Genomic DNA, 24276 nt, shown 5'->3' with positions numbered 1-24276 from the left:
ATAATAAAACACACAGCGTTGTTATGAAAATGAAATGAAATAATAAACACACAGCGTTGTTATGAAAATGAAATGAAATAATAAACACACAGCCTAGGATGTAACAGATAGTTGGTAAATAAAACGTTTTATTACAAAAGACCTTTCTTCCTATCCTTTATTTTTTAAAAAATTAAGTATTAGTAAATACTCGAGTTTGGAGTGGGCTTTTTCGAGCCTCTTGAAATAATATTAGGACTCAAGGTTTTCTCATACCTGAAACATTATTTTCCTGGAACAAGTTTTCTCGTCAGCCAGAATTCCACCTGAAAAAGTTAGCTGTCTTCTCTTTATTTTTACAACTTCTGCTTTCACCTCTTTCTGCCTTAAGATTAATAAGCTACCTTATGTTTTCAATCATATTTTAAGCCACTCTTTTATATTTGTTTACAAGTTTTCTCCCTTTATATGACATCTTAGAACACTTTGCAGGGCTTTTAATATAATTTTTCTTAATCTATTTTAGAATTGAGATATAATTTATGTATTACAAAATTCACCAATTTTAATTATACATTTTGATGAGTTTTGATAAATGTGTACACCATAACAGAACACCGAAATCCTCTTATTTTGCTCCTTCAATAGCATAATTACATGGAAATGCCCCATAATGTACAGTAAATTAAGTGTTTAAAGCACAAAGGGAAATTGTAACTATTAGAAAATTGTTTGTGCGATAGTCATTACGCTTTGTGAATAGTTGCACGATGATGTGATAATGCTTCTGAATGCTTGTTTAATGTAAAAAAAAGAGGATTTATAGATATGGGGGAAGAAGAAAAAACACACCTGAAAGTGGAATGCCAAATTGACTGGAAAGGTAGATGAAAAGGTTGTTCACCCACCAGAACTAAGGATAGACAGACCATTAGGATATCTTTCCAGTCCACACAGAGAAGGCTCCCTCTCTCATGTGAGGTTTCCCACTTAAGAGAAACTCCTCTTTTCCCAGAGCTGATGACTAGGATGACCATATTCTTTAAGAGAGGGCATTGCTAATGAGATCAGACACATTCATTGTCTAATAGCCACTAGTAATATCCAATTACTGGCCTAGTAACAACCATGACATACATTCGACAAAAATTTATCCTCAGCTCAGCATTGTAAGGACTTTAGTTCACACAGCCCTATGTAGGTGGCTTGAGCTGTATTTCTAGCTCAAGCTTATTTATTTGTTCTTTCTTCCATTTATCCATTCAGTCAATATTTCTTGAGCACCTCCTATGTGCCAGGCATTGTGCTAGGGGGTGAACAAGGACCTGGCGCCCACTCTCACAGAACTTTCATGAACAGAGGTAGGCAGACATGAAAAACTTATAAGTTGATAAGTGTTATAAAAGAAGAGTGCAGGGTATTATGAGAGTTTCTAAGAGGTTCTGACTTAGTCAGTTTGGTCAGGGAAGGCTTCCTGAAGGGAGTGACATTTGAGTGAGACTCAAAGGATAAAAAGTCAACCAGATATGTTCACGTGTGTGTGTGTATGTGTCAGGGAGAAAGGAAGAGCAGGAGGTACTTCTAAGCAGAGGGTCCAGCATATTTGAGGAATGTGTGGAGCTTAGATATCAGGTGAGATCAGCTTGAGATCAACCTGCCCAGGTGGTCAGGAATCACATCAGTCTGGGCCTTGTTATGGATTTCATGCCTCTATTCTTAAAGCAATAGGAAGCCATGGGAGTGTTGACTTAAAAAAATGCACAACGTGAGAGTTGCAAATTAAGCTTTACTGGCTGCAAAATGAGGGCTACAGCCCCGAGACAGTGTTTCAGGTAACTGAGAAACTGCTCCAAGGAGGCGAGGGGTGAGCCAGGACATATAGGAGTTTTGCAACAAAAGGGCAGGTAGTCGGAACGTCAAAAGATTATTGTTAATTAAAGAAAACCAGGTATCTCAAGTTAAGGAATTGTAGCGCTTTTCTGTGTATGGGAAGATGCAAGAGTCTGGGCTCACTGAAATCATTCCTTTGATAGGCACCTCAGCTACCTAGGGCCAGTATCCTGTATTTGCACATCCTGAGTTTCCTCAGGGCTCACTTCAGGGAGTGGCTGCAGTCTGATGGCTGCTAGATGACAGGTATTCTTTTCAGCCCTGAGTTTCCTCAGGGCTCACTGGCTCACGTTGGAGGGCTGCAGTTGTTGATGACTGTGACACCCTTTGTTTATTGACGTGGCAGGAAATATGCCATTTATAAATATTCCATTTACCAGGAGTGACATGATTATATTAGAATTTGGGTGAGAGTAAGTAGTAATAATAATAATGATAAACATAAACATAATAATAATATAATTATACATTTATAATATAAAATGTAGTTTTAGCTACACTTACCATGGGCCAGGCACTGTTATACGTGCTTTCCATATATTAACTGATATGCACCTCAGACAAACCTTATGAATTAGCTACTATTTTGATGCTCAATTTATAAGTGAGAAAAGTGAGATACACAGAGGTTATATAACTTCTCCAAGACCATACAGCTAGGAAGTGGCACAGCTGAAGTTGTGAGGGGACCAGTTTGGAGGCTGTTGCAGAATTATCAGCAAATGCTGAGTACTTGGACTGGAGCAGAGACAGTGGGGAGGCATTAAGGCTATGGGTTAAGGTGTACATGAGCTGTAAAATTTATAGGACTTATTTTCAAAGCACTACATTTCTAATTGTTGGCACGTTTATTTATTTGTTTGTTTGTCTCAATCATGGTAAGAACAGTCAACATGAGATCTACCCTCTTTAAAAAATTTTAAGTATACAGTACAGTATTGTTAACTATGGTCTGGTATACTTTTCAACTTGCTGTTGCTTCAGTTCTCAATTTCTGTCAATACCCTTTCTCACCTGTTTTTCCTGTTTCTGTTAAAAGTATTACTGTTTGCAATTATTCAGACCCAAAGCATTGAAGTCATTTTTTTTTTCTCTCTCTCTCTCTCCCTTCTTACCAGTTAGTAAGCAGTCACAAAGTCCACGTTATCTTTTGCAAAGTTGTCACAATTCATCGCTAATGCCCTGCACACACAAATTATGAAACAGAAACTAGTACCTGAAAAGCCCTCTTCATGCCCCCTTCTAGTCGCTACCCTTCAGTACCGGTAGCCAGCGTCCTGCCTTCTGATTAGCTTCATTAATGGCTATTTGTTAAACCTTCATCCTGCAGTAATTGATAAGGGATTTATTGTAACAGCATTTTATTTTGTTTTTATGTAATACCTAAGAGAAACTTATTTGCAGACTAATCTTTTAATATGTATATGAAATATTTATGTATGATATAATATATAAAGTTTAATGCAATAAAATAGAATGTTTTAATATATTTTGTTTTCTAGGTTGAAAAAACTCCTTGAACAAGAAAAGGCTTACCAAGCCCGCAAAGAAAAGGAAAATGCTAAGCGGCTCAACAAACTGAGAGATGAGCTTGTGAAACTCAAGTCCTTCGCACTCATGCTGGTGGATGAAAGGCAGATGCATATCGAGCAACTTGGCCTGCAAAGCCAGAAAGTACAGGACCTGACTCAGAAACTGAGGGAAGAGGAAGAAAAGCTCAAAGCCATCACTTCTAAATCCAAAGAAGACAGGCAGAAATTGCTCAAGTTGGAAGTGGATTTTGAACACAAGGCTTCGAGGTTTTCCCAGGAGCATGAAGAGATGAGCGCTAAGTTGGCCAATCAGGAGTCTCACAACAGGCAGCTCAGACTTAGGCTGGTTGGCTTGACTCAACGAATCGAGGAGCTGGAAGAGACCAACAAAAATCTTCAAAAGGCAGAAGTAGAACTTCAGGAGCTAAGAGATAAAATTGCCAAAGGGGAATGTGGCAACTCCAGTCTCATGGCAGAGGTGGAAAAGCTTCGGAAGCGCGTACTTGAGATGGAGGGTAAAGATGAGGAGATCACGAAAACCGAATCCCAGTGCAGGGGGCTGAGGAAGAAGCTGCAGGAGGAGGAGCACCATAGCCGAGAGCTCAGACTTGAAGTCGAGAAGTTACAGGTGAGAATGTCTGAACTGGAGAAGTTGGAAGAAGCATTCAGTAAGAGTAAATCGGAGTGTACCCAGCTGCATTTAAATCTGGAGAAAGAAAAGAACTTAACCAAGGACCTGCTCAATGAGTTGGAGGTAGTCAAGAGTCGGGTTAAAGAACTGGAATGTTCTGAAAGTCGATTGGAAAAGGCTGAATTAAGCCTGAAAGACGATCTGACAAAGTTGAAGTCCTTTACCGTGATGCTGGTTGATGAAAGGAAAAGCATGATGGAAAAAATAAAGCAAGAAGAGAGAAAAGTGGATGGACTCAATAAAAATTTTAAGGTGGAACAAGGCAAGGTTATGGATGTGACGGAAAAGCTCATCGAAGAAAGTAAGAAGCTTTTAAAACTGAAATCCGAAATGGAGGAAAAGGTATACAATTTGACAAAAGAGAGAGATGAGTTAATAGGCAAACTGAAAAGTGAAGAAGAAAAATCCTCTGAATTAAGCTGCAGTGTTGACTTATTAAAGAAGAGACTTGATGGGATAGAAGAGGTGGAGAGAGAAATAACAAGAGGAAGGTCTCGAAAAGGACCTGAGCTCACCTGCCCAGAAGGTAACAAAATTAAGGAGCTAACACTTGAAATCGAGAGACTGAAGAAACGTCTCCAGCAACTGGAGGTGGTGGAAGGGGATCTGATGAAGACGGAAGATGAGTATGGCCAGCTGGAGCAGAAGTTTAGAAGCGAGCAGGATAAGGCCAACTTCCTCTCCCAGCAGCTGGAGGAGATAAAACACCAAATCGCCAAGAATAAAGCAATAGAGAAAGGTGAGGCGGTGAGCCAGGAAGCTGAGCTGAGACACAGGTTTCGGCTGGAAGAAGCTAAAAGTCGAGACTTAAAAGCAGAAGTCCAAGCCCTTAAAGAGAAGATTCATGAATTGATGAACAAAGAAGATCAGCTTTCTCAGCTCCAAGTGGATTACTCTGTCCTTCAGCAAAGATTTATGGAAGAAGAAAACAAGAACAAGAACATGGGGCAGGAGGTCCTCAATCTGACCAAAGAGTTGGAGCTGTCCAAGCGGTACAGCCGCGCTCTCCGACCCAGCGTGAACGGGAGGAGGATGGTGGATGTCCCCGTGACGTCCACCGGCGTCCAGACAGATGCTGTCGGCAGCGAAGCGGTGGAGGAGGACACGCCAGCAGTGTTTATACGCAAATCCTTTCAAGAAGAAAACCATATCATGAGTAACCTTCGACAGGTGGGGCTGAAGAAACCTGTGGAACGTTCCTCTGTCCTAGACAGGTATCCGCCCGCGGCCAACGAGCTCACCATGAGGAAGTCTTGGATTCCATGGATGAGAAAAAGGGAGAATGGGCCCCCGGTGACTCAAGAGAAGGGGCCTCGAGCCGGTTCCAGCCCAGGGCACCCAGGAGAGCTGGTTCTTTCGCCCAAGCAGGGCCAGCCCCTGCACATTCGAGTGACGCCGGACCATGAGAACAGCACTGCCACTTTGGAGATTACGAGCCCCACGGCGGAAGAATTTTTTTCCAGTACCACCGTCATTCCCACCCTAGGGAATCAGAAACCGAGGATAACCATTATCCCGTCACCAAATGTCATGTCTCAGAAACAGAAAAGCGGAGATGCTACTCTCAGCGCGGAGCGAGCCATGTCCCCAGTCACAATTACTACCTTCTCCAGAGAGAAGACACCAGAAAGCGGAAGAGGGCCGTTTGCGGATAGGCCCACGTCCCCCATTCAGATCATGACCGTGTCCACATCGGCGGCCCCGGCGGACATCACCGTCCCTTCCGAATCCCAGGAAATGCCCGTGGGAAGGACTGTCCTCAAGGTCACCCCGGAGAAGCAGACTGTGCCAGCCCCAGTCCGGAAGTACAACTCCAATGCCAATATCATAACCACGGAAGACAATAAAATTCACATTCACTTAGGTTCTCAGTTTAAGCGTGCCCCTGGGACTGCGGCTGAGGGAGCAAGCCCGGTGATTACTGTCCGACCTGTCAGCGTGGCCGCGGAGAAGGAGGTGTCCACCGGCACAGTCCTTCGCTCGCCCAGGAGCCACGTCTCGCCTCGCCCTGGCGCGAGCAAAGTGACCAGCACCATCACCATTACACCAGTCACGACCTCATCGGCCAGAGGAACCCAGTCAGTGGTGAGTAGAGGGGGCTCCAAAGTTCACGCCAAGGCGGGGGGCGCGGGGTGTGCGGGGGGAGTGAGAACAACGCAGTGCCCAAAATACAGCAAAAGCACGTGCCTCGGCTCCACCCGAACCCACTACGAGCTGTTTCCTAGGGGACTGTCTACATCAAGAAATAGGAGTAAAAAGTGGCCTAGTACTTTATGAATTTGAGCCAATTATGAGGGATAATTTTTCTTTCACATCAATTATGGAGACTCCAAAAATCCTTGCAAAGATGGCCTCTTACAGTGTCAGCATATGGGAATAATGAGGTTTAAAATTTGGTTTTTATGTTTACAGTATTTTGAAAAATGGAGACTGGGGAGAAATGGTCAATATGCAGAAAATAATTAAAACCGTTACTGGGTTGGGCTTCCCTGGTGGCGCAGTGGTTAAGAATCCACCCGCCAATGCAGGGGACGCGGGTTCAAACCCTGGTCCGGGAAGATCCCTCATGCCGCGGAGCAACGAAGCCCGTGCGCCACAGCTACTGAGCCCTGAGCACCACAACTACTGAAGCCCGCGTGTCTAGAGCCCGTGCTTCGCAACAACAGAAGCCACCACAGTGAGAAGCCCTCGCACTGCAAGGAAGAGTAGCCCCCACTCGCCGCAACTAGAGAAAGCCCGCCTGCAGCAACTAAGACCCAATGCAGCCAAAAAATAAAAATAAATAAATAAATAAACTATTCCTGGGTTATATTTCTAGAACCTAAAATATTTAAAATACATTTACATATGGTCATAGTCATACTTTATTCGAAAAGTAAGATTAAAAGATTATTATATCCAAAACTTTTTTTAAAGTAAAAAAGAAGTGAGTTTATATTTCTAAACAGTACATTGTATTAATAGTATCATGCAGAGAGCAGGTGCTCGATAAATATTTAGTTAATACCAGCTGGGAGGCTAAATGAAGGGTTATAAAAAAGCATGTCCAAAGTATAAAAGCCAGAACTTAAAAATAAATTCTATTTTTCAAAATACATCCAGTGATTTTCTTCATTTATTGAAGACAACTGGTAGATGAAATTATAGAAGAGCATGCACTACTTAGATATTAGTTTAAACTAATAGACTAGAAATTATGATTTCCAATCTCTGAATAAATTCTGCAGCATATATTAGAAACTCTTAAGAAGGAGAGGAAGCTTATTATTTAAGTATAGAAACTGTGGCTCATTTTCCCATATCTTCACTATAATTTACTTTAATTCTCTGTGCACAAGCATAGACCCAAGACAGCCTCCAAAGTGTGAATTACTTACTAACTGCTTTGGCAGTAAAGCTTTTTGTTATTGGCTCCATGGGAGCTGAATAGCATTCAGCACTGCTCACCCTTCTCAAATGGTTCAATGCTGCTTTTATTTAAGCAACACAGCGTAGCTTGGATTTTTATAAAAGCTAGTGGAGGTGTAATTGTTGTAATTTAGAGCAGATCTTCTGCTGGAACATCTTATTCCCATCTTAAGGGTCAGGTCAAGCTAGGCTTCCCTTCTGCAGCAACATTTTGGATTACTGACTAAAGCCCCTACACAAATAGGATTTCAAAACAACTGTCTAAGATTTCTAAGGCCTAAATGATGATTCACGTACTTCAGGTATATCAGATCCCATAAGATCAAGGGCAACAAAAAGTTTGGGAATACCCCTCTTAGAAATCGAATAGTGTGGTTAGTTCATTTGTGCATTTATTCAACATTTATTGACCATTAGCAGCACTTTAGGCGTGGGGTTAGGTGCCGACTGTAAAGAGGACCTGTCGAAGTTCTTGGCTGAGTGGGAGAGGCAGGATTGAAACCTCCTTAGTGGTTCTGTGAGAGGGGTATGTACAAAGGAACAAGCAGAGAAGGCTTCACCGGGGGAAGAGGTCTTCACAGATGCAGAGAGGGGGCAGCGTGTGCACAGGCGCAGCGATGGCGATGGCGATGTGAGGAACTGGCTTGTTGGGGAAGGTGAGCAGTCCCTTTGCGCTGCAGCAGCTGGGACTGGAGACAAAATGGAGGAGCAGAAAAGGAGAGACACACTGGGGTCAGATACTGAAGATGTGTGGGTCTTTTTATGAAACTGACATTTAATCTCAGAGAGTAGACAAAGGGACCCAGAAACAAGGTAATGATTTTTAAAACTACATTATTTATGTGTTAGGTATGTCTGTAAAACCATTTAAAGGATAAATTGGAGGAAATAGAGGCCGAGGACGGGGATACTGTTGCAATTCTGTAGGCTGGAGATGGCGTATGCTTGAACTGTGGTAGCGAAAATGAGGACAGACATATATTGAAGACGGAATTGAAGATTTCGTGACAAACTGAGTACAGAGGGCAGCTCTGAGGTTTCTGGCTTGGCTGTAGAGGTGGATAAAATGAGAAACTCAGGGGGACTACTGTTTGGGGGAGAAGTTAAGTAATGTTTGGGGCCTGTTATAATTGAGATGCCTGAGGGACACTGAAAATGTCTAGCACGCGGTTGGAAATCTGGATCTGCATTTAAGGAGAGCACTGAAGACTCGAGGTCCTGGGACTCAGCAACATATGGGTGACAACTGAGGCGATTCTCAGGGTGAATGTGAAAAATGAAAAGAGGGCCAAGGATGGAGCACGGTGACACCCACATTTAGAAGGCAGGCAAGCTGGAACCGGGAGCCAGCGCCAGAGTGAAAAGGAGTCGTCAGAGACAGGACGGGGATGGGTGAGACCCAAGTAAGAACTCACAGCAGGAGAGTTTTAGGAGCACTTCAAGAAGGGCGCTGTGGGGGAATTCTGTGGCAGTCCAGTGGTTAGGACTCTGAGCTTTCACTGCAGGGGGCACGGGTTCTTCCCTGGCCAAGGAACTAAGATGCTGCATGCCATACGGCATGGCAAAAAAAAAAAAAAAAAAAAAAGAGGGTGTGGTCAGCAGTGACAATACAAAAAAGAGAAGATCTGGCCTCCTTAGGAGGGGAAAGGAGAGCTGCTTCATGTAAAGCAAGTGAGGCGATTTGGGGGACAGTAGGAGTAAAGATGCCTGAGTATACGCAGGGTGTCCTGCAGCTTCTCTGTGAAGTAGGAGTGAAGGCTGTCTCCAGTAAGGGTAGAGGAGGTAGGTCAGGGGCTTGAGAAGAGAACGAAGGGTGCACAGATGTTCCGGGAGAGGGGAAGGGGGGCGACTGAAGTGGACTAGACACCAACTCCAACTTGCTAACGATAATCTGATCTGGAGAGGGGTCGTCTGTGGGTAGTTCTGTGGCAAGAGCCCTGCTTATGCGCAGACTGATGGCATTTCCAGGGGAAACTCACCAACACTGCCCTTGCGTTTCTGTATTTTCTCTCTTACAGTCGGGACAAGACGGGTCATCCCAGCGGCCTACACCCACCCGCATTCCTATGTCAAAAGGTATGAAAGCAGGAAAGGCAGTAGTGGCAGCCCCAGGAGCAGGAAATCTGACCAAATTCGAGCCTCGAGCTGAGACTCAGTCTATGAAAATAGAGCTGAAGAAATCTGCAGCCGGCAGCGCTACCTCTCCTGGAGGGGGGAAGGGCTGAGGGCAGTGGCGGAGGGGGTATGTCGTGCAGATGCTACTGCTGCCCTCTGTTCGTGCCAACTCTCTACATGTACTAATTTAAGTTTTCAATATCTTGTTCATAAAATAATCAACTAATAGCCATGTGTCTTTCCTATTTTGTGGATTTGTTTTGATGCTGGGGAACAGAACTAACCAGCAAAACTACCGTGTGCTGTGTGCTTTGCAGAGGGTGCTGGGCCCGAGGCAGGGCCCGACTTCTAGACCCAGTTTTGCTTCTAGAAAGTGGACCCATTAGTTAAATCAGTAAGATATGGGGGCTGGATCACAGCCTCGCCAAAGCCGGCTCCTAATTGTAAATCAAATATAATAGGCTTTGTTCCACCATAATTGATTTTTCAAAAACTCTTTTATGAAACAGGAAATAGGTTAACAATTGTCATTTGCCTCTATCAGATTCCATATTTGCTTCATGTGCTGGAAACAAACAAACAAATAAAACCCCCCAAACAAAACCCATCTCCTAGTTATCACAGGGCCTGGACCTCTAAGGTTTTGCAGAAACAAAAGCCTCTGAGACGATTTCAGGAAACAATTTGAATGTGAAATAAAATGGAAACGAAATATGGAATACTAAAAACAGAGTTTTACTTATTTGTGTGAGTGTGTATTGTAAAGATTTTGGAATTTTAGAACCGTTAATGTCAGACTCATGCTCTATTCAAGTGTGCACCTGATTTAAATAGTGAAGCAGTTTGAATAGAGCTGCCAAATGGCCTTTATAGCTCAAGAGAGGTTGTAATGGATAGAAAATAGCAACAGTAAATTTTGATACATTGTTGCCAAGAAATAAAATGACATCATGCATAGCTTAATTGAATTGAAACATTTTCACAGTCACGTGTGAACTTTACTTTGCAAGTATAGAACCAGTTCATGATTGTGTGTGTGTGTGTGTGTGTGTGTGTGTGTGTGTGTGTGGTGTGGTGAAGTGTATTATTATTACCTGTGTTTGTATCATTGTTAATTTTAAGCATGATTTCATAAGCATGAAGAGTGTGTGAATGCAGAATGCCAGTGTCTGTGAGAAGATTAACCATGTTGACGTGGACATGGTGCTTGGTAGTCAAATAACCACAAATGAGCTCAAGGCTGATAACCCCCAGCTTAGCATCTGAGGTCTCAGGTAGGCAGCACCTTTGTCGAAATCTTTGAGGCAATTGGGTGAACTTCACAATAACACAATGAGTATTAAGTTACAGGTTGCTATTTTCTGCCTCTAAATTGTGAAGGTTCCAGAATCATTGAATAGTCCTGATATTTGGTAAAAGGTAGATTTTTTTTTAAAGACACATGTTTGGTTTTTAGCCCGGGAGTCACTGTGCTTCATGGTATAGAGACTGTCCTCTGAGTTCTTTCCACACTGTTCTTCCTGTCCCTTGTAGAACTTGGGCTCAAATTGTGGATGAAGGAGATAGACCCCTCACAATATTCACACTTACTTAATCAGATCACTGTTGCCTACAGCTCAGTTCTCAGCAAATGTATTTTAAAATATTGAGCAACTACGGGAGACATGCCCTAATAATGGAATTTCAAGGCGGAAGGAGAGGGAGTCTGAGAAAAAAAGGCTTTATGAAATACGATTTTGAACAAGTTTAAACAACAGATCTTGCCATTTCGAATACTGACTCGTGTCTTTTTGAAAGGGAATTTCCCCCCTTTTGTAAAGTGGACATTATCCCTTTCAGAAACAAGGACGCTCCACTGTTTTTCAAATGCCTCCCTGGCATTTAGGCTATTCAGTGTTACTGTACATGCTGTATTTGAGCAAACGAAGGCGTCAGGAGAACAAACACTGTGTTCTGTTTTATACTACCTGCCATTCTTCAGTGACCCTTGTCCTAATCGAGTGTCACTGCGGCTGTTTTCTTTTTTACCTGCTCACACCATGCTTATGTCGGTTCTGCCCGGAAGCTCATTCCATCTGCAGGGAGAGGCTGTAAGAGCTTAACCGTGAGTGGACAGGATGTTTATACATCTGGATCTTGGAATACAGCCACCTGCAGAGGACAACCGCTAAGAAAACTTGGCGGCACGACACATATTCGCTTTTCAGAAATGATAAAGTGCGACTGCTGTGGCAGTTTTCCTTTGTAATTTTAGAACCAACGCCACATTTATTGGCTAGCTTGGTTTTAAACTGCATATTAGAAATGAAAGCCACCAAGGACTGGAGATGGAGGATTCAATGCACTCCTACTCCGGCTTCTATGTGTGAGTATAACATGTTTTTAAGATGCAGTTTCATGTGCTTTTATAAGAGTGAATGGGATGAAAAAGTTAGAGTCTTTTCCCTGTCCTGAAACAGTACTGTGTAGTGAAATAGCAGGGGTCTCACTAGGGCAGCTATGAACAGCTGCTGTCAGGTCCCGTCCTGGGGAGGGAGGGGTGCCATTTCCACAGATTTCAGTGTGACGGCTCCCTCTGGGGACAGGCAGGGCCCCATCCACACAGCTACAGAGGCAGCCCTGGTCTTACCCTCCTGAGAATAATTTTTGTGTGTTGGCTGTTTCCACATTCTACGAGGGTGGCCATGTAGCATGCATGGTACCAGAAACATTCCAAGATGGGACACGGCCCAAAAGGTATTTATCATTTCTTGAAAATGACTTTCCTGTCTAGGTCACCTGCTTAAACAGAGTCATTCAGTTTCTACTGGCATCTTTATTATATTTTCATTGAGGACAGGTTAACGGGGAACAGTTGGGCTGTCTGGAGATTTTAGTGTACTCCTTAAGGGTAGGGTGTTACTGGATCTCTTAGTTGAATGTCTTTAAGAAACAAGTGAAGACATAGCTTTGATGTGCAGTGTGGGAAGAGTATAATTTCAGGGAAACAGAAACCTGTCCAAGAATGGGAGATGCACAAAGATTTGAATTTCTCATGCCTTTCATAGATTTGGAATACTGGGGAGAGAGCAAAACTTTCCTGATTGGGAAAACCCCAGGGATATTAGATGAGAAGGGCACGTTTATGTGGGCAGCAGGAGGGCAGAGAGAGAGAAGAAGAGGTAACAGGATGAGCACAGAGAGGGCTTCCCAGTAAACAGGGATGCATTATTCCCAAACCTCCCTAACCCAGCCGATGGTCAGTGTTTCCCCCATACTTCCTCCTCCAGTCTCATCCTTGGTTATCTCCTCACCCTCTGCTCTTTCAGCTTCTCCTTTTCACCTGTTACCTCCACACAGGATGTAAGTATGCTCTGGCCTCTTCCGTTTCAGCACAGTTTTTCCTTCAGCCACGCAGCCCTCTATAGCTACCGCCCTGAGCCCTTCCCTGCCTGCCCGGTGGAGCCACTGACACAACGCTCGGCCTTTTCTGCCTCCACTCCCACTGTTCCCATTGATTCTTTAATTATTCTTTATTTTTGTGAAAGTAACTCATATACAGTAAAAATACAAGCCAGTGCTAAAAGACATGAAAACAGCTGTTCATCACCTCACACCCCCCTTTCCAAACTCAGCTCTACTCCTTAGAGAAAATTATTTCTCACTCTAAATTGATACATTTTGGATATCTCTTTCTTCCCATTATTGTTTTGATGTGTGAGAATTTAGTCCTCTTACATGTCTCCTCCCTTCCCTTTTCCCCATCCTCACAATATGACTGCATCACACATTTTTTGATAAATCAGCAGCCAGCCGCCAGCATGTTTCATGTTCATATGTTTACGACGTGAATTTAAATATTGTTCCCTGCTGAGCCGACTCGTGTACTATGATCATGTTTCCTTCCTCTTACCATGTTCCCCCTTCAAAAGAATAATTGCTTTAATTTTTCGTCTGCGTGCTTTTCTATGTATCTATCTGTATTTTTTCCAGATGCTCCAATAGATCTACCAAACACCTATGAGTAATTTTTCCAAACACTTAAGCACATCAGTTTCCTACTTTTCCCTGGAGGCCTTACTAGTTCAACCCTCTGCTTCCCTACTTAGTCTGGAACGCTTGTCCTTTACGTCTGCTGCTCAGCTGTGGTCCTATTGCCTACATTGAATCCTCTGTTTCCTGGATTTCTTATCTTCTACTTCTTTTGCTTACCTGTGTGTCTGTCTGTCTATCTATCTATCTGTCATCTATCTATCTATCACCTATCTATCTATCTACCTATCGAAGCGCATCTTCCAGTAGTTTCTACAGAGAAAAATCCTCCAGTAACCTTCTTGAGGCAGGCTACCTGCATTCCGGGAACAGATCAGGGAGATGAAGTGGAGAATCTCACAGTTTAGGCACTCCCTTGCGTTCAGCCCGTTCTTGTGCCTAGGTCCAGAACTTGTTAGGTCAGTTTTTTCAGAGAATAAACCCCGGATCTCTGTAAGGGTGAAAGTAGAGTGAGGCTATGCACCTCTCCCTCTGTGACTGAGACATCTAATCTCCTTTGGATTCCTTGAACTTCTCTGACTGCCCTGCCTCAGTCTCCTTTGCTGGCTCCTTATTGTATGCATACATTTTTTTTTTATTGAAGTATAGTTGATTTACAATGTTGTGTTAATTACTGCTGTACAGCAAAGTGATTCAGTTACACATATATATACATTCTTTTTATAATATTCTTTTCCATTACGGTTTATCACAGGATATTGAATAGAGTTCCCTGTGCTGTACAGTAGGACCTTGTTGTTTATCCATCCCATATATAATCATTTGCATCTGCTCATCCCACACTCCCAATCCATCCCTCCCCCACCCCCCTTCCCCTTGGCAACCACCAGTCTGTTCTCTATGTACATGATTCTGTTTCATCGATAAGTTCATTTGCGTCATATTTTAGATTCCACATATAAGCGATATCATATGGTGTTTGTCTCTCTCTGTCTGACTTACTTCACTTAGTATGAGCATCTCTAGGTCCATCCATGTTGCTTGTACATGCATCTTAAGGGTTGCTGTTCTCCTTATCTTTTCAAAAGCCATTTGCCTACACTACATGCTCATTCTGGTTACTTTATTCACTCCCATGGCTTCAGTTATCTCCCATATGCTGATGACGACCAAACCTCTATCTCCAACCATGCACTCAACGTGGCACTGTACATCTCCAACTTAGTTCGTCTCAAAGCCATTCTCAACAACCCCTCCATCCCTCTTCCAAGTTTTTTCCTTCTCCTATAATTCTCCACCTCAGGAGGAACGTCCCGAGCTACCCAGTCACTCAAGAAAGCCAGAAGCCACTTCAGGCCCCTCCTTCCCCCTCGCCCACCAAAGAGACTCATTCAGCAAGTCTCTCGTACCCCTGTCAAACCCCTGACACCTGAGGCAGCTGCACCCACATCTCCATTTTCCCCATCACTGCCTGAGTGGAGGTTCTAACTACTTCTCATCTGGATGACTCTAATACTCTCCCAACCGATCCCATAATCTCCAGCCTCAACATTTCCTGATTCATTTTTCATTTTGTTTTTCAAAGTGCAAGTTGATCATCTCACTCCTCCATTTGAAGCCCTCCCAATCGTTATCCACAGCGTGCAAAGCCAGCTCCCTGGTGCGGCACTCAAGGCTCTGTGATCTGGCTCCCTGCCTCCCCACCCTCCCTTCCCCTCGCCTGGACTCCCACCCCCAGGCCCACAGAATGCCCCGCACAGTGGCCAGATCACCTTCCCTTGACTATCTCAACTTGTTTCTTCTCCCTGGGCTGCCCTTCCTCTGACACTTCCTTCTGGTGGTTCTGTCTTCCGTTCAAAATCTCTTTTAAGAACTTTGCCTCCATGAACAAGACAAGCCATTATTTCAGAATCTAAGCCAGGGTTTAAAGCCTGTCATTTTTTACATTTTTACAGCAAATGCTGTAAAAAACTTGGTACTTATACTGTAGAGAAAGAAAACTAACAGTCAGAGGACGGCTGGGAGTTGGAGAAGAAAGAGGTGTTCCTGCTTCCTCCTTAGTTTGCAATACAAACCTGTGAGAATGATAAGGAGGGTGCTGACACATCATGCGTGAGAGTACAGAGGGAAAGAGGGAGCAGAGTTAGGGGAAATCCGGGTGCTGCCATTCTAGACGGTGTAAGTTACTGCTATGTCCCTCCAAAGGCTCCGTGGCAGGTAATGGATGCAAAACAGCCAGGAGACCCGGACTGGGGAGTTCTTGCCTCTGAAGCTATCACACGTGTGGAGAGCTAAGGGGGTCTGGGAGCTTCCTGTGAAGCACAAGCGTACTTGAATTATTTACGAATGGCTCATCCTCTCTTACTCCGCCAGAGGAGCATGAAAGCACTTCAGGAAAGAAAAAGTTCCAGGTGATTTATCATGCTCTTCAGTTTCATGAAGGACCCTCTAAAATAGATCAGAGAGGCTTCTGTTTTAAGGGATCAAACACCACCATCCATAAGCAGGATTTAGATTGAGGATAGATATTAAGGCGAACATGGAGAGAAGGTGGATTGCTGAACTACGGACTAGATTCCTGACATAGGACTGACCAGGAGATCAGAGGAAGGCTGTGTAACCTTTGGCAAACCACCTTACCTTGGCTTATGGCTTAGCATTCAGCTATGATCCTTTATGATTCTGGCATTCCTCCTTAGAGTGATAAGGTGAGACGCTTCACTCTTGTTCAGTGAGCGACTTCAAAGAGTCTGCCATAATGCTTTTCCTAAGAGCTAATAATTAATTGCTTATCTGGTAAAATTAGTTTTGGCCTCTCTACTTGTGCTAATATTATGTACGTGTGATGGACAGAATTGCAAAGCCAAGGACTGTTTAGAAATGAACTAGACTTTAGTGGTCAAGAAGATAATTGTCCCTTTTATTAAAGATGAAAACAAAAACGAAACAAGAAAACCCCCAACGCTTAGAGTGTCTCATTATCTTATTAATGATGAAACCAGGGCTTCAGTTTCTCCCAGTACCTTATTCAGGATTTCATACGAGTAAACCACTTCAAGTGAGCAAAGCGTATATTCATACATAGACTAAAAATACCCGCTCAATGGGCCAAAATAATATTGCCAAAGGATTTGAGATATTGAGCTCTCTACATAGAAACCCTGTGTGTCAAAGTTCTCAAAACAGCAATTTGATGAACATTATCCTTATCTAAAAAACACAGTGCCCTTCTCAATTTTCACACATAATGTAATATTCCATGCTATCCTGTGCCCCACCGTAGACTTAGATCAACCTAAGCTGATCTCAGCATCTAGCATCTAACACCTGTGTCTAAAAAGTAGAGCCTGAGCATGTTTGGCTCAGGTACTCAGCTATTTTCCCACCATTTAGTTTTTATTTATAATTAATGTTATCTATGGGATAACTAGTTCCAATTTGCTTGTATCTGGGGAACCGTAATCTGTGTGAGAGGTAACAATTAGCTTGCCTGAAAAAAAATCTACCAATCATAACTGCGATGATTGGTAACTCCTGCAACCTGGGGGGGGCGGGCGAGGGGAAGATTTGTCCTGATGATGGAGTGGAAAATGTTCTGCAAGGAAGCAAATAAACTCTTAGGTGGTTGAGAAACCTCAAGAGAGTTTGTATCATCTGATTCCAAAGTTTCCTGAAGCAAATGACAGAACTGATTAGCAGGAGTATTTTTAATTAGCCGAGCTGAATCCAGAAGAAGAATACAAGTCCAAATCAACAGGGGAAGTTTATTGGATTTCCTATTTAAAACAGATGTTTTATCAGAACTCTGATTAACGTCTGAATGTGATAGGAACAGGACTGAATACCGAAGCAGTTTCTTAAAATGAACCTTAAAAGTAAACAATATCTAGGCACTCCTACTTCTGAAAGGTGTAGAGAATGCGGACATTTTTGCAGGAGGATAAACCCCCCAGCAGGCAGCAAGGTCAAAGCTGGGGTTTGGTAGCTGGTGGAGGAAGAAAGGCAGAGCCCTAAGCCAGTGCCTTGCTCTCCAGGCAGAGCTCCTGGGGGTAGGAGCCATGGAACAGGGAACAGGCCATATGCCGGCCAAACTGATGCCGAATCCAACAGGAAATGTTTTCTGTAACGCTGGTGTACAGTTTCCTGTGAATAAAGCAGATGCAAAGTCCTGCTATAAATTGAACTTCTGCTGTGCTTTGTCTTTGGTATATGAATTTGGAGGCTATCAAAGTGATGTGGTCTCATTTACTAGAGTTGATTTTTAAAATTCAGAGCTCAAGAGTCCCCTTGAGGCTTGGCAGGGCACAAACATAGGCACTGCTCTGGAGGAAGGCACTGACTTTTCAGGGAATACATCTTTCTTACTCCACAGCCAAGGGGTTCTCCTGGGAGGAATCAGAATTCCAGTTTGTTACCAGGTTGCCCCACTGTAGCACTCAAGAGACATTCTCCCCCAGATTTCTCCCCAAATCCTGTCTTACGTATACAACTTTGGATCTCAAGTCATCTGGCTGGCCAGTAGTTTTGGGGATACCACCCAAGTAGGATAAATAAGTCATCTTTGTAAGGTCAGAAATCAAGTGTAATTAGGAATCGATAATCCGTTAAACTTCCTTTCCATGGAAGTTATCTAATAGCTAGTGTAATAAAAGAATGAATTCATTTCACAATAATATTATGAAAACAATGTATTTAATGTGTTACATGAAGCTTCTCAAGAAAAAAAACTTCAAGATAACACTTGAGAGAAACACATAGAGGAAAAAGTGCCTTGGTCAACTGTTAATATAAAAAATATATGTAAAAATCCAGTGTCCCCATGTACATATGCTGATTAAGACTTAGAGGGTTTTTTTCTTCTTCCAGTTAGAAAAATGGAGATTGTTATTAAATATCTACACAACAGAGGGCCCCAAATTTAAATGCTCTGCTATTTTGAGTTTTCTGATAGAGGTGGTAATAAGTGTGGCTTTGGTCTCAATCTTCCTCATATATTCTACAGATTACTAATGTCAGAAAAGTGGTATCTGTAGAAAGAGTAAAATTTAGATTACAGAATGACATCTGATTGTACTTAGGTCACCTTAGAGGTCCCTAATGACTTATTTGGGTCTTATTCTGAGATGAAATGAAGACAGAGTAGTAGATGGAAAAAAGATTTGCTTGCTGACTTTGTAACTTCAATAAAATCTATAACATTATTTTATTGTACTAAATCATAAAAAAAACAAAAGGAAGGGACTTGGGAATTCTGTCTTTAAAAAAACAAAACGCACAAATAATGGCATTAATCCCCAAAGCATTTTTATTTTATTATTATTTTTGTTGGCAACCATGAACTCCTTATGCATCAGATCGTTTTGCTGTGTAATGTCACCTCAAGATTTAATACCTTAAAACAACCTTTTTTATTTCTCGTAAGTTTGTGTATTGGCTGGGTGATTCTTATCTGAGTCAGTTTACAGATTTGGGGAAAACATAGATAATAAGCAAACATAGATTTAACAAATATGCTTAATAAGTTTCAAATGCTAGAGCCACTATCATATAGATCTTACCTCACTGTCTTTAGAAACAAGATGAAATATGTCTCTATGTTATAAAATAAAATAACTTGGGCTTGTTTTACTTTAAGTAAATTTTATGTACATAAATATTAAACCCCATCTTTTATTATTGAAGTTGAATAAAATAAATAAACTCTCTTATTTGGCATTGTCAAATATTTTTGAGATAGTCTTTTTAGTAACATAACCTGATTAATAGCATTAATATATATATCATGCATGGATTACCAGTTTGCTACCTTAAAAATAATAATAAGATGTAATGGTCCAACCAAGACATTGTTTCTATGTATGTACTCTTGCCATATGTATTTTCACCAAATACTAATTCTGTAAAGCTATTATTATTATTTTTCTAAATTGGAGTATAGTTGACTTACAATGTTGTGTTACTTTCTACTGTACAGCAAAGAGAATCAGTTATACATATACGTATATCCACTCTTTTTTAGATTCTTTTCCCATATAGGTCATTACAGAGTATTGAGTAGAGTTCCCTGTGCTATACAGTAGGTTCTTATTAGTTATCTATTTTATATATGGTTGTGTGTATATGTCAATCCCAATCTCCCAGTTTATCCCTCCCTCCCCCCTTCCCCCCTGGTAACCATAAAATTGTTTTCTACATCTGTGACTTTATTTCTGTTTTGTAAATAAATTTGTTTGTAACCAGTGTTTTAGATTCCACATATAGGTGATATCATATGATACTTGTCTTTCTCTGTCTGACTTACTTCACTCAGTATGACAGTCTCTAGGTCCATCCATGTTGCCGCAAATGGCACAACTTCATTTTCCTTTTTATGGCTGAGTAATAAATAGTCCATTGTATATATGTACCACATCTTCTTTATCCATTCATCTGTTGATGGACACTTAGGTTGCTTCCATGTCTTGGCTATTGTAAATAGTGCTGCAGTGAACATTGGGGTGCATGTATCTTGAAAAGCCATTATTATTACGGAAACTATAAAATGCTAGGATTAGGAGAAGGCAACTCTAGGAATTTAGAGGTTTGCACACTCAAGGGGAGAGAAGAAGGTACTGTAGTAAAAAAATATTAGCCCTGCCAGGGATTTGAGAGATGATTTCTGATACCCTCATTTTGTAATGAGGAAACAAAGGCACAGGCATTCTGAATTACGTCTACAATAAGAACAATTCTAGACTTCACTCTTTTAAATGTATGTTTCCTATGATCTCTTAAGGGAGGAAAATGGGGAAGATACTTTAATTCTATTAAGGAGGTTTGAGACCTACGTCTTTTCCCTCTTTGAAACCTACTATAGAAATTTTTAAAAAGAAAAAGTGTTGAGTGGGAAATAACATTTTAATGTGAGGCCCTGATTTTTACCTGCATAATATTTTATTTAGTGTTTTTAGTTTTTACTTGAAGGTTTTGATACAATTTTAGGCCCTGAAAAAATTTGAGGCTAGAACAATTTTCCAAAGATAAAACGAGACAATGATTTTTATGGGTTTCTGGTACAGTAAAAAATCATACCTATGTCTTAAAAGCTTTTAAAAACCTTCATAGCTAGTTATTATTAAGTATATAAAACATTTATGTATTTACTTTACCTGTTTTATCCCAAATTCAATTCGGAAAGGTCAAGGGAAGGAAGGGAAATATCTCCACCTAGTGGTCAGTGTGAAGTAAACCTCTAGGTCTATGACATAATGAGCTTTAATTAATGTTTACTTAGATATTAATTATCCATGTTAAAAAATGTAAATAGTAAGAATTTGAGACTAACATGAACATAATAGGTGGAAATTTCCTCACGCTATTCATAAACATTGACATTAGTTGACCGGGAGGTAATACATTTTTCAGACAGAGAAACCATTTGAGGCTTAGTTATTTCTTTCCTCTGCTCTTTATCTCAGCAAAGGCAGGGCCCTGCTTCATTTTGTTCACCAACGTAGTTCCATGCCCAGCACAGTGATGGGCATGTAGTAGGGCCTCAGTGACATAATGAAAAAAAAGATGATAAATGTTCACAAAGGCATAAAGGTTAAAAGTGAAATCAATCAAATAAATATAAATATTACTCATTGTGGCTGGTACTGTTCTAATTGCTATTTCTGAATCTATTTTTATTTACTTTTATAAAAATGAATTCAAATTTAAGAGCATATGCAGAATTATGCAAAAAGCAGCAGTCAGAGACAAAAATGAGTCATTTGTATTTAGTGACTTCTTGGGAATAATGAATATTTCCTTATTAAAACTCAAATCTACACCCATAAACAAGTAAAAGTATGTGACTATCTTTCAGAACAGAAATTGGAGGCAACAGTCTGGTTTCCACTATGGGGCTTGTATATAGTAATGACTGTCTTTGTGTTCAGTGCTTTGCTTGGGGAAAATCAATCGAATATTGTTAGAATATTAGACATGGTTTCTAAAAATCTTCAAGAATTTAGGGGTAAAGCTCCTATGTCAATATAAAGAACTTACCCAAGAATAGGAAAGATTTGCGGGAGAAGCTATTGGGCTCATGAACCTATTTTTGTTTGTTTTCTTGTTTAACACCTATGGTCTTTTAGTGAAATGATATGGTATTGACCCTCACATAAACTACTGATTTGAGTCTCAGTTTGATTGAAAATGCCGTGTCTTTCTTCTCTTTGTAGAAAGCATCATCATCCACCAGTTACGTATGAACTCCAGATGAAATGGTGAACCGAGCACACACGGGGTGTGTGTACTTCTTCTGAGTCCCTGTTGAATGGATAGTGTTTCTCCAGCTCTCCACCATCACTAAGGTCCTCTATGCTACTGATCATGACTGGAAATAATTTTCTACTTCCAGTGATTTTTTTTGAGGATACAAATGTAAAAACTGAACATGGTGTTGCTGACAATATAAAAATACGTAGCATGAGAGCAACTCAATCTTTATGTCAAAATAAATTTCTCTTCCTTTTGCAAAGCTTTCAGGTCCATGGGCACATGCTGTGTAATTTATTTTTATAATACACTTTGTAATGTGATTTTTTACTAAAGTGTTTCCTTTTTCATAGTCTATGGCACATGTATCTGTAGAATACACTGTCAGTTCTTCAGAGTATTGGTAGTGGTGCATTCAAAATGGTAACCTATACTTATTTTCTTTCATCAATTTGTTATTTCTGAAAAAAAAGAAAGAAAGTACAACACTCTACATATTTCCTGGGGTAAATTCAAGAGGTGAATCCAAAGCAGGAGATTCTGGAAGAGGTGTTATTATTGTTTGTACAATGCTGTGCTTCTGACCATGGTACAACACTAACAAATAACACTGACTTAAGAGCTTAAATACTTAAGCCAGTTTTTAAAGTCGATCTTTCTAGTGCTCTGTGCCCAAAACCTTGGATGAATTGGTTTTCATATGGAAGAAATTAATAGAAGGAGCTGTATGAGTTTAACCAGTAAGACTTACAGGAACACCTTCTACTGACAGTTCAATTATATTTCTGTTTGCATTGTTTACTTATATGTACAGGACTTATAATAAGGACTGTGATATCAGGATATTTCTCACAATCTACCCAAATGAAAGCCTGAAAATAAAAACTGACCTAGATGCTATCAGCATCTTTTTAAAATATGGTAGGAGAAATCCCAAGATAGATAACTTTTTTTTTTTCTTGATAGCTAGGATTTGGACAGGATAATCTATAACCACATATAGGTTAGAGAATACGTTCTTTAAAGATTCAAAGCAAACATACATTACTCAAATCTCAGTGTCAGACCTGCTGTTGAATTTAGGTTTATGTGAAAATATGCATCAGAAATCTACTTGAAACCCTAATAGTACAGGTTTTTTTAAAAAAAGACTTTGTTAATATCGACATGTTTTCAGTAAGGTCTTTAAAAAGATAACTGAAAGATAACTGAAGAGTTGACACATTTTCTAGGTGCAGAAATCATGTATCATGTCACTTTACTGAGATTAAAGAAAGAATGCTTCTGAGTGTCACAAGGATAACTAGGAAGTACACAAGTAATACTATTGGCCCATTTCTCCAGTCCACAGCTTTATCCAGGTTCCTAAGGCCAAGAGGGAAATCCACACTTCATCTCTGGAACAGAAACATTAGGTTTTAGGGTATACCTTGTGGAATTAGCAAATCATATTCAGTAGCTATTATAAATTAAATAACTATATTTTATATAAAATTAGTTTTGATTTTTGTAAGTAAAAGAAATGCTACAGTAGGTTTGTCCTAGCATGAATGATTGTGAATGCATCACAGACCTGCAAGCCTTTCGTTACTGATTAAGAAAACTAGAGTGTGTATGTGTGAAGATTTAAAAAATTGTTATGGCTTTTGATTTCTGAAAACGTTTCTGAACTGTAAAGACGATTTCTATGAGAAAAGGGTTTTATTTAGTATTGTTGTATTTTTTGACTCACAGTTAAGTTCCCTGTTTGCCAATGCTTATACTTCTGATGGCAAAAATATTCCGATATATCACAAACTAGCGTCTGACACAAATAACTTTCTGAACATGTGGGAATTTTATTGCACTAAGAGTGAACAGGCTAGAGGATAAAACTTTAAATACTCCTTGACTTTAATTTAAAATATTACAAATAATTTATATACATTTGGATCGAAAGTTTTTATTTCTCCTGCATTTATAATGAAATTTGGTACTTGCAAAGCAGAGTGAGGGTGATGGTGTGATCCAAGTCATTCAGATGGATACAGAGCTCTTTTCTGCCTCTGCTATGGTTAAGTCCTTTCTTTAAACTCTAATGGAATCTGAGTGACAGATGAGTAAAATTAACCTAAATTAATAAAAAAATTGTCTTGAAATAAAATAATAGAATATTAAAAATTAACAGAAAATAGAAAACAGCAAATAGTCGTATCCTTATCTAATGAATAAACAAACAAGATCATAAATAGTCATATTCCAATATCAACATCCAATTGAAAAAATTGCCCCCCATGTGCAACCCTGGCACCATCCCAGACTCACATGATTTCTATATCTTTTATTATAAGGAAATCTCCAATCATCAGTATGAATGAGAATCAGTTTTGAATGGAATAATTAGGTTTTCTGAAATATAGTCATAATCAGTGTTTCCAGGTTAAGGCATATAATTGAACTAATCCA

The 24276-nt window shown here is 40.6% G+C and overlaps 1 protein-coding gene across 4 annotated transcripts in view; it reads left to right on the top strand.

Moving 5' to 3' along the window:
* FILIP1 (filamin A interacting protein 1) overlaps window positions 1-23231 on the top strand; it is a 191288-nt gene extending 168057 nt beyond the window's left edge. For 2 of the 4 annotated variants that reach the window (XM_029223832.1, XM_029223831.1), the window contains exons 5-6: window positions 3372-6177; window positions 9519-10397. In XM_029223832.1, coding sequence (XP_029079665.1) covers window positions 3372-6177; window positions 9519-9725 — 3013 coding nt within the window. In that variant the 3' untranslated portion in view covers window positions 9726-10397. Of the gene's footprint in view, window positions 1-3371; window positions 6178-9518; window positions 10398-21794 lie in introns of those variants that run through there. The other 2 variants (XM_029223833.1, XM_029223835.1) reach the window with 2 other exon arrangements.
* The last annotated feature ends 1045 nt before the right edge of the window (window positions 23232-24276 follow it).

Source organism: Monodon monoceros, unplaced genomic scaffold, assembly GCF_005190385.1.
Source record: "Monodon monoceros isolate NGI ecotype Baffin Bay Population unplaced genomic scaffold, NGI_Narwhal_1 Super_Scaffold_15, whole genome shotgun sequence".
In the NCBI taxonomy this organism is placed as follows: domain Eukaryota; kingdom Metazoa; phylum Chordata; class Mammalia; order Artiodactyla; family Monodontidae; genus Monodon; species Monodon monoceros.
This window is presented reverse-complemented; position numbering and strand designations above follow the sequence as displayed.